The 12,012-nt window shown below is 30.4% G+C and overlaps 1 protein-coding gene across 2 annotated transcripts in view; it reads left to right on the top strand.

Moving 5' to 3' along the window:
• The window catches only part of LOC129972998 (uncharacterized), a 62,103-nt gene that overhangs the window by 12,460 nt on the left and 37,631 nt on the right, over positions 1 to 12,012 (top strand). For both annotated transcript variants that reach the window (XM_056087334.1, XM_056087333.1), the window contains 4 exons: positions 1,429 to 1,493; positions 2,535 to 2,625; positions 7,114 to 7,301; positions 11,691 to 11,759. In XM_056087334.1, coding sequence (XP_055943309.1) covers positions 1,429 to 1,493; positions 2,535 to 2,625; positions 7,114 to 7,301; positions 11,691 to 11,759 — 413 coding nt within the window. The remainder of the gene's footprint in view (positions 1 to 1,428; positions 1,494 to 2,534; positions 2,626 to 7,113; positions 7,302 to 11,690; positions 11,760 to 12,012) is intronic.

The raw sequence follows: 12,012 nt of genomic DNA, 5'->3' as shown, positions 1-12,012 counted from the left end.
ATAATACTAACCATTCTTTGCATTTTCTAAAGAGAAAAATAGATAATTATTACAATGCATAACATTTTAATCTTCAATATATTCTTTAAATAAATATTAGAATTTCAAATTTTTATCTTAGTTTTGCCCATATTAACTTCATTTTAAAATTTCTCTTATTTCCTGATCCAATTCCCACTTTTTATTTAATTATTTTTAACACGCGTTTAATAAAACTGCTGGTCAAACGCTCACGCTCCGAGTGAAGAGATAAAAATCCTAATGCTTACACCATTCTTTGAAAGATACCTGATTCTCTTTCTTAAATGTGTATCGCGATGTAAAAGGGCGACAATTTTATCATCGCCTCTTTTACATAAAATACCTCCCATCGTGAAAATAAAGCGAAGCCAAAATTTTAAAAGTTTCTTATATTCGGCACGCATCTGACTAAATTATGTTTACATATTAGCTGAGATGCCTAGTTACCAGCTGATAATGAAACGTCTTAATAAAGACAGAAATATTCATAGCATGATTTTGCATAAATCTGAAGACCATACTGATATAGATACAAAATCGGAAAAGGGTACCGTTATCGAGCAATCTAAGTACTTTTTGGTGTTCAATTAGAAAAAGTTCGATGAGCGACAAACATTCCCACCATTCAATAAATTCCCGCATTTTTTGAAATTTCTGATTTAAAAAATCTGTATTTTTCTAATCTATTTATGAAATGAATATGAAAAGAGTATTTCGAAGCCAAATGAAAACTTTTGGTCTTCTAAAGAGAAAAATATTTGACTCTTATTTTAAATTTATTGGGAATAAATTCGCTTTTGATATAAGTAATTAAATTTTAAAAAAATCAGTTAAATATATGCGAAGTTTAGTGGCGAATCGCAAAGAGTCTCAATTTTTTAAAAATTATTATTAAAAAATTGAAAAAACTCCTGAAAATAGTTATAACAATGCTTCTTTTATTTGCAAATGGTGAAAAGCTGTAATAAAAAAATTGAAAGATGCACATAGCAAGTAAGACATGTATAATATATTTGCTTATTCTTTGAATTTTTTAATTAATTAATTCTTTGGAATTTGTTAATTACGTAGATTAATTACGTAGATTACGAATGTAAAGCATTTGGAGTTAAGTTATAAATCCCCATCTCCCATAGAAGCCATTAGAAAATACGCTGTTTCTGAGCAATTGTGCCAACTAAAGAGTTAATTAAATATAAAGACATATTCAGTAATAACTGTATTCATTTTCTTTTTTATGTTCTCACATTTATAAATAACAAAAAAAAACAGGAAATTTATCATTTTTTTAAGTAATTATGAAAATAATTAAATGTGAATTTCTCTATTATCTCTGAAAAATTAATAAATAGTGTATTTTTATCGCTTGCTTTCATACTAAATAAAATTTTTACTACCTTTTTCCAGTATGCAATCCACCTAAGCATCCTATGAAGTGTTCTACTGACATAAAGAAGCTCTTGGAACAATTGGTAAGATTGTTGGTTATTTTGCACAAAATATGAAACGTTCAAATTTGGTTTGAAAAACAGTTATTTGATTGTAGTTAGTTATATTGTATTTGAATTAATATGTAATGTAATAATATGTAATTAATTATTTGAATTAATATGTAACAATATGTATTTCTGTTGTTATATGTTCTATTATTATTTCTATTTTTATGTTTTTATATAAAAAATAAATTACTTTTCATTCTGGTGATGATGAAATGTATCAATAGTATCGAATTATTATTCGTTCTCGTATTTGAAAACCCTCCACCCTTTTGAGCATGCGTCAGGATGCGTTTATTTAAACAAAATAGGGGTGAAAAGAGATATGAAAGGAGGAGGTTTACATTTAACAATAAGATGAACCCAGATTGTTCACGGATTAGGGAGGCTTAAAAACTGCGGATAACGCGTAACATTGTCGAAAAAAGATACTAATTCACACTAAAATACTTTAGAATAATTTTTATTTACTGTAAGGGGCCTAAATATTAAATATAATGAATGAACGTACACTTTACGTTTTTAAAATTTGGTAGTTCACTCTTTTAAAAAATAAGAATTTTTATGTTAAAATACTCTTTTTTTTTTATCTGTTATTGAATTTTTGATAACATTTTGAGATTAACAACGGTAGACAATCTCGGTCACATTTAATGATATATAAAATATTTTTCGTGCCGCTTTTTTGCACGCTTTTTTGCAACATGAACAAACTATACAAGGAATCAATACGCAATTTTCAGTTAAAATAAAATAGTAAAGTCATAAATAACACGACGTTCACTTAAGTATATTAAGTATAGAAAAAAATGAGTCAAAAACTATCTAATGGAGCGGAAATCAAGGTCAAAAATTGACGAAGAGTACCGGAAATGACTCATCCTTTATCGTCCCACCCCTTAGCCAGGTAGATCGTCGAAAAGTGATAGTCTTGGAATACTGAAACTATCACTTTTCAGTATCATCAGTCTTTTAATGTATACTTGCTCTTTTAATATATTTTTTTCTCACCCGTAGGATACAATGGACCTTACTAATATAGATACAGCAATGACAACTATTCAACACATATCGGAAGTTTCAAAAGCTACCAACAAGAAAACGGCTGGTAAGATACTGTTCGTCAACAAAATAAATTTCATTTTCTGATAAGATCGGCGAGGAAAGTTCTTTTAATTTCCAACAGATTTCACTACAGTTTGGACTAAAGCAAAAGACATTGAGATACTTTTTTTTTTAATTTTCAGTCATCTGTCATAACTTATGTTGATTTAAATATATTTAAATGCTGATTATATTTCTGATTTTGAAAAAAAAAAGACAGAATTAAAATATTTTCCTAATTGTTTTATTTAAAAACTAATATTTCAGGTAATGTTATAAAAACTGTAAATAAATTGACGAATTTAAAAAGAATGGCAGAATATATTTTTTATATAAAATATATAAATTATTTTTAAGGATTTCTATTAGTAATATAAATGCAATTTTACTTACATGCTTAACAGTTTATCGTATGGTTGATTCCACTTTACGATTCTAAATACATCACTTTGAATTGTCTTGAAACCTTACTTAACGAGTATGATTTGTTTCCAAATCTTACTCTTAATGTGAACACATGTTAAGCGAAACAATTTTTCTATGGAGATCCATGTAAAATAGAACAATACGTTCCAATCCCAAAATATTTATAATTATGTAATTTAATTATTTATAATTCATGCCTTTTTGCAGGAAAGTTGTCTAGAGACATTTGCCTTCGGTAACGCTCCAAAATTTGGCAAAAATGAGGAATAGCGACATCGTTAAGCAAATTTTATAGCGCGAGTAGATGTACGTAGCAACATTTCCAACGTATGTTGCAAGAACTTCCCATGCTGACGACTTTTAGAATCTAAAAAATTGATTGACTTTGAAAATGCAAGAAAACTCCAGAACTTGAGTATATCCTATAAAGTTCAGTTCTATATCTTTTGTTACGAATTTATAATATTGCTTTCTTGAGCAGTTAATTTCATAATAAGAAAGGGACATTTCCTAGTATCTCTAAAGAATGCTGAGTGGGTGCCGGGTCAGCGATCTTCCAGTCTTAGCGACAAACATAAAAAACATTTCCCAACTTATCAATGACTTTGGCAAAAAAAAAAAAAAAAAAAAAAAAAAAAAAAAAAAAAACCCGAAGTTTCTGAAACTACTGGAATTTTAACGATATATAGAGTAGGAACGAAGATACGATATCCTTCTAGAAAACTGGACACTGGGGGGGGGGGGGTACGAAAAAACTAACTTTTGATTTTTAATTTGTAATAGCGCTGAAAAGTTGCTTTTTGGTGTAGATAAGATAAATTAAAAATATTTAAAATATTGTACATCTTGAGGTGCTGCAAAAGTTTCCAAAAAAACACTTTTTGGAACTTTTTTGAGGATTTTTGCGTGCCTTGATTATGAAATAAAATTTTTAAATAGGCGTTATAATATGAATAGAAATATAAAAACAGTTTTACTATTGCGTCGGCATGGCATCCAGGACGCTGAGTCATCGCTGGGGTTGATGTTATTGAAAGGAGACGGCGATTTGTCAGCATGTGGTGACGAGCTCAGAGTTGGTATCAAGTCAGCAGTTTTATCGAGTTCAATTAAGTTGGCGTCGCCGCACCGTCTTTTTTGTCCGTCTGCTTTGTTGTGAGTAAAAATGGATAAGTCTAAATTAGTGATGACAAGACAAATGTCGGGATGTCCTGTTTGGGGGAAATTTAGTGATATGAATGAAGTGCTACATACCAACCTGTTATGAAGTGCTACTGTTTTATTAGGCATAACCTCAAAATTGCTTCAGTAAAGGGTCCTTCTGTAAGCGAAATATGTGACACTTTAATTCCCCAAATCGAACAAATGTATTGAAGAGCTTCTGTTCCCATTGTTTCTAGCAAAAGAATTGTACAAGTGATAAAACCTTATCATGCTAAATACAGGAATTTATTAAAGTCTAAAAGCAGAAAAGGGTGAGATCAGTTTGATTCCAACCTCACAGAATTTAGAAGAGAAGCTAAACGTTTATTTGATCTTACTGCCTGTAAGTGTGTAAACTTTAATACTTGTACTTGTATAAATGAAAGAAAGAACCAGTGGTGTAACAAAAGTTTCCGAACGATCTAACAGGGAAATGCCTATAGGTAATTCTGATAAAGTTACCATAAGTGCTTTGAGCAAGAAAAAGTAAAGAACTACAGAGAATAGTTAAGTTTAATCATGAATGGACAAAAAATACTAGTGTGACCGAAACGGGTACTGGCGACAATGACAGCACTGAAGATAAACAGTATTCTTTATGAAAACAGGCAAACCAACCAGATCCTTCAAATATATCTTAAAACTCTGGTTGATTACACTGTAAAAGTGTATATGCTAGTATAGTTTAATATTAAGTTAACACCTTTATGCACTTATGGTTCCAAACATCCGTTTAACCTTATCTCATACTCACGCTATCTTTCTGATGATCTCAAGAACGTTATATACCTGATTATTCAAAGAAATATGTACATTGCTGCTTCAGAGAATATCCTTTTGTCCATGCTAAATGATGAACGTAAAATTAAAAGATAGTTTATGACGTGTTTTAAAAGCAAGAATAGAAAGTATAGGTGGAATCGGGAAGTTTAAAGTTCCAAAGATAAACTTCGATGCAAAGGATTATACCGACATGATCTAACGTAACTGGGTTCCCTTCCTTGTTAAAACACGTTTCCAGTGATTGTTTTAAAGACTTTATACGGAAGGCATCTGAAGCTGAGCCAAATAGTCTAGTGGATCCGGTTGTCAACTTTCCCCGGCTTCCTTGTCACGCACAAGCAGTGTAAAGAGCTGCGAAACTGGAGACCAAATCGGCTCCAAATGTCTGTGGTTCAATCATAAGAGAAGGATACATAAGAAAAAAAATGACTCATGTGTGAATATGCAAAAATTTCATACAAAAAACAGTTTAATGTGGCAATGAAATAGAAACAAACATTTTGCAGCTACAACATTTGTAATCATTAAGGATACAGAAGTAAGAAACGCAAAATTTGACATTAAAACATATTTTATTACTATTATTCTATTTTGCAATTAATTTCTTTTTCCATTTGTAATACTTTTATATACATTTAAAAACTTCATTTATAACATTATAGTACGAAAAATGTATATTACCTATTTTATCAAAGTGTATAATTTTTCAATTTTTTTACAATTTTTAAGCTTGTTGTGGTAGCTCAAGAAGGTTGTTGTAATGCAACAAATTTTTTTTAATCCTAAAAAGCAACTTTTCTCATTATTACCAATCTAAAATCTAAACTTTTTAAAGGCCCATTTTAAAATTTGTCTTTTTTTTTTCAATTTTTTACTAACTTTAAGCTCTTGGTGGCACCTCAAGATATTCTTGTATTGCAACCAAATTTTTTAAAATTCTTTTTAACCTAAAAGGCAACTTTTCCCCACTATTACCAAACTAAAATCTATAAAAAAAAATAATAAAATAAATAAAAAAATTAAGGCTATTTTTGTTCTACCCTACTGAACACCTTATAACAGAAGCTATAAAACAAGAGAGACTCAGAGTAGAGTTAGGAGTATTCGGTCAAGTCGAGGAAAGTAGTAATCGAGTGAATTCTCTCTTCGGAATGATCTCTGGCAAATTCTTTCTGGTCGCTTTGTGCATTTGCGTGGTAATAACAATTTGTTACTTGTTCGTAGTTGATTTCTTCAAGTGCTGCTATGTATACATTTCGTCTGTGTTTTGTACTTGTATTTCATGTTTTCATGTAAAATAAAACATAGTTATGTACGACGTTTGTACCTGTTGATTTTTTTCGTCACACTCTCATAATCTTCCAGCTAATTTAGATATATTGATACTAGTAGCTAAATTTCATCCAAATAGTGTGAAATTAAAAAAGCAACAAAATTAGAAAATTGATATATTTTAGAAATATAGTTTTTTAAATTATATTTGACTTATAAATATTCTCTTGGCCCTTCAATGTATCCGTGCATCCATTTGGTTACACATTTTCATGACTTCCAGAGGTCAACAATGACTGTTTGGAAATCCTTATCTAAACGTTTTTGATAAACATTTGAAGAAAACGCTGACTGATATATAGCAATAGAGGTACTAGAATTAGAACTTAAAACTTGGAAAAATACCAGGATGACTATTAAATGAATAGTTTTACGATTAAAAATACTATCAACATATTTTTTTGCATTTTAAAAAATAAATAGGCAAAAAAGGACTTTTATTGTAATTGTAAAATTGTTATAATATGATTAGAGTCATTGGAATATTGTTTAATTCATAATGTAGCCATTTGACACATGTATTTTTTTAATTCCTCTAAAAAGTAATTAATTTTTTAAATAAATATTTTTTAAAAATTATATGCAGTTATTCAAACACACATTCGCGGACACATATATATTATTTAAAAAAAAATAAAACGTCATGCATTTTGTAGTTAAAATATGCAAACAAATAAATGTGCACATTCCACGCAAAATATCCTTTAACATATCAAAATAAATAATTTTTAATTCTATTGCCATACAGGAAAGAAAAAAGGCTCCACATCCAGTGAAAACGACAAGAAAGGAAGTGCAGAAGAAGAGGACATTGATCTGGAAGAAATGAAAAGAGGGAACCTGAAGAATATGATAGCCATCGTGAAGAAACTCGTCAATAAAACTTCCGGGCCGTTTAGTCCTGGAGTGGAACCAGAGGATCTAACTGTTTTATACGTAAGATCAAAATATTGTATTCTTAGAAACTTCTTTGTAAGTTAGGTGGTAATTAAGTTGTTTAAACATTATTAGGCATTTTAAATATTTCGATTTTTTGTAATTGTTAAATGAATTCAGAGTTATAAGACTATAAAACTTAATGAAATTTTAGACATAAAATCTAACCGAACTTTATGTTTAAATTTCATTTTTAACATGGTAAATATGTGATATTGGCCTAATAGTAACAGTGCTGTAAAGTACGAAAGGCTGCGGTACGAAAATTGGAGACACGAACCAATGGATCAGAAATCCTTTTGAAGAAATCATAAAGAAAATGAAAATATCATCAAAGAAAGAAAACATGTTAAATGAACTGTCACCAAACTTAAAATCTTTTTTTTTTCTCCTTCAGGATGATTGTTCGATAGCAATATTCAGTAATCGTCAAACTTACAACAAGACATTTGATTGGGCATTTGACCACTTGTATATTTGTATGAAAATTCTTTCTCAACCTTAGTTTTATTTGAAATATAAGTGCAGAAATGAAATGAATGTAAAAAAAATATGACTTACAGCTGAAGCTGTCAAGTTTTAAACCATTATTGACTCTTTCGTGAAGAATAAATTATAATAAAATTCCCATTGAAGTTTTTTTTATAGTTCTGACAGCTCGTTACTGAATTTTTTACATTATGACAACTAAATAACAACAATAAATTTTGTTCTTAGATTATAAATTTATATAAGCATCGAGACTTCGAATATCTCTACTTTTCTTAAGACTTCGTTTTATCAACTCATAATAAAGTATAGCAGCCAATATATATATATGTTACGGCCAAAGCCCGAAATCGGCCAGATCGCGAATTGGCCGGCCAATTCGCGATCTGGCCAACGTTGCTGTAAACTTACCGGCCAATGTCCGATCTTTTCTTGATTTCGGGCTTTGGCCGGCCAATTCGCGAAATGGCTTGGGACGATCGGCCAGAGTAGAAAGAAAGGAATCAAGAGCACATTGTTTTACACCCTGTTAAAAATGAAGTATTTAAAAATGGGTACTTCTGTGTACTGTTTTTTTTTTGTTTTTTTTTTAAGTGCAACTGTTTCAGAAACGAGTTCAAATATAAGTGACACCTCTGAGTTAAAAATAAGCTTGTAATATATAAAAATATGATCTCGTGTTATTTTGTTCTCATATTAAAGCCGTAATAGAAATTATACAGTGAACGTGTATACTTTTACAACGTGATAGCGTGAAGATTAGATTTGCGCCCTTCAAAATGAAATAATTATATCTTGAGCAAAGGCGTTGCGTATCATGTATGAATACAAAGGCAAATTGAGTATTCAGTTTTCAATTACCTTTAAGAGTGATCCTTAGTCTTTTTCTGCTCCATGGACCTAATGTTAAAGATCCCAGATCACATTGTCTCCCGAAATGTCGCTTCAAAAAATATAAAATTTTTTACAAAGGCAAATAACAAAAATAAGGGCTAATTAAAACAAATATGAAGGACAAATAGTTCTGTTATTAATATCATTTAAAGACATTTCTTTGTTGGCGCCATCTGTCGAATTTCACCTACAACATGTCCTTATTTATATTTTATACATGAATGTCATTATATTTATTTACCACTAGTCGCCTTTGGCGACCAGCCGGTTCACCAGTATTAATGATCTCTAAAATTTTCAATTAATGTAAATTGCTCTCTTAGTAGCTTTTTCTGCAAAATATTTTTGAGCTTCATATTTTGGTAGTTATATGATTCAGTCGTACTTTTATGTAGGCATAAACAGTTCTGTTTCATTGTACTATTTTCCCTAATGTTCTGTCAGTATCCATAAAACTTCTACTTTAAACTAAAGTGGAAATGTTAAACTGCAATCAATATAAAAGCTTTTTATATTAAAGCTAACCATGTCTTTTTTTTTAAATATGAAAATTGAAATCGGAGTCGTTCAGCAGTGAAATCTGACCGATTTATGAAGTTTTTATGCATCATTTTTATAATCACAGGCCAATCACTGTCTAGAAACACTGCAGAGGATTAGCGTATCTTCATTGAGACAGTCGGTGAAGTGGTCTAAAATCGCCAGTTTTTATAGAAGTGTGATATTGAAATTTCATAAATCAGTCAGTTTTAGTGATTGATTTAGTTTGTTGGAGTTCAACAATTTTTATTAAAAATATTGGTGTCTATAGAATATTTTGTTAAATATGATTCAAAGGGTAGAGGACCTATGTAAAAATTTAAAATTCCTAATTCATCGGAGCATTTATTGACTAAAGTTATATTAAATATAATTATTTAGTTAATTTAGACCATTTTGTTAGCAAATGTATACCCCAAATTAGCTGATGGTAGCTGATTAGAATGATTATCCTAAGTATATTAAACAAAGTTTGCCTTAAATTAAATTGTTTTATTGAATTAATAATATAGGTATTGTCAAAGCTCATAGAAAACTTTTCTTTTACATTTACTTTCATTTACATCTTTTACATTTACTTTACTTTAGAAACATGTACTTTTCAGAAAATATCTTATTTCATTTTTTTTTTCCATTTTATACAGACACCTGCAGAAAATTACAATTTTATTTATTAAATTTGCAATAATAGTTGATTTATTTTTTAATTTAAACTTCTATCAATGTGATGGCAGCACGTTGATAAAAGATATTTTTTTTTAATTTCACGTGCTCGTGCAGATTAAATTTTAGCATAATTTAATTTAAGCATAATTTATAAATTAAATTTTAAGCTTTAATTTAAAAAAAGCTTTAATTTGATGCAAAAATCGATTTTGTGCTGTAATATTTTCTGGTTATAGCGATAAAACGCAGAAATTACGCTTAATTTTTAATTAAAATTCTAATTAAAAATTTTTAAAAATCGCTCCAGGGTGCACATTTCCGACCTCCAAGGTATATATATGCAAAATTTGATAACTGTTTGTCAAACGGTTTGGACTGTAGAGCGCCAACACACACACACACACACACACACACACACACACACACACACACACACACACACACACACACACACACACACACACACACACACACACACATACACACACGCGCGCGCGCACAAACATACATTGAGCTGTATTTATAAGTATAGATTATCACATCGGGCTTTGGCCAAGGATCCCCGGCCACTTCTCGAAATGGCCAGCCAAAGTAGAAAATACAACATTAATTGCAAGTATTTCGGACTTTGGCCAAACCTCTTGGCCAGTTCGCGAATTGGCCGGCCAATTCGCGAACTGGCCGTATTTCGGGCTTTGGCCGTAACATATATATATATATATATATATATATGCATGATTTGAAGCAGCATCGCCGGAAAGAAGAAACTTCTGGAATGAACAATTTATTTAGCCATGGCAGCCATAATATGTACTACAAGAAGCGCAATGACACGCGTCTATTAACATCGCGACACAAAAGCAAAAGAGACAGAAATTTTCCCCTTCGGGTTTTTACTATGAGATTCTGATAGTGATTTCTTCGACACATATAGATTAGGAAAGGGAATCATGGATAACTATTTAAAAAATGCGGTTTGCTTTAAGGATTTTTATTCCTTCGCTCGGATAGTGAGAAATCGCTATAGTCATCGATTTTTAAGAGCACGTGTTAGGAAATAATTATCTAAAAAGGCAGGATTTGGATCAGAAAATAAGACAAAGTTTTAGAATGAAGTTTAAATGGTTAATTTAAGAAAAAAATTAGAAATTAAGATTTATATTATATTAAAAAATATCATAACACACAATAATTTAATTGAAATTCTAATATTAATATGCAGAATATGTTGTGGATTCAAAGATATCATTTATATATATATCACATCATATTGTTACAAAATTTATTTCTTCTACAAATACCGCCACTCAATTGTAATAACTCAGAGCCTTTAATCTCTAGTTCAGCAGCTTGCTTGCTTCTAATCCTCTAAATCTTTTACTTGTCGGCGACTCCTCTCACACACAACTTCTGGCGATCCACACAACTTCAGAGTGCCTGTCTTTTATAGTTCCGGGAGGCGGGGCTAGAATCTTCAGACCAATCAGGGCGCATCTGAGTGTATCTTGGTTCCTACTGGATGGATCGTGAAACTTCTCAAACTTTCCAGTATGATCCATTTAGTCGCCAAACTCGCCAAATGGTCTCAAAGCTCTCAGGTCATTGACGCGGCAGCCGCTCAGCACAGATCTTACAACGGTCTTTCTCACGATGACACTATTCATGCCGGGTAGCAAAATTACAGATTTGTAACAATATTTATAAATTGTTACATATTGTTATACTATAATTGTTATATATATATTATATATGTTTAGCAGTTATTATATATTTACGAATAATATCTATTTTCCTTTTTAGAAAATGCAAGAGATGGTCAGCATTATATTTTCGGAAGGTCAAACAGACTTGTGGAAAGAATTAGAAGCGGTAAGTTGATGCTTGCCATTGATTAAGTTAGCACCAAAAGTTAAAAAAATTGTAGACTTAAAAATATTAGCAATTTTCAAAACAAATTACAGGAATGTATAAAAGATTTGCTTCCTTTAGATGTATGAATAAGAAAAGATCTGTATATATTGTGGATATAATTAAAGCATAGTTACAAATATAGTAAAATAAACGTAATACTCTTTCTTATATAGACTATCTGCAGAAATGATTTCTAAAAAATAATAATAAT

The sequence above is a fragment of the Argiope bruennichi genome, chromosome 6, assembly GCF_947563725.1.
Source record: "Argiope bruennichi chromosome 6, qqArgBrue1.1, whole genome shotgun sequence".
Lineage (NCBI taxonomy): Eukaryota > Metazoa > Arthropoda > Arachnida > Araneae > Araneidae > Argiope > Argiope bruennichi.
Note: the sequence above shows the minus strand (reverse complement) of the source record. Positions and strands in the feature narration are given on the sequence as shown.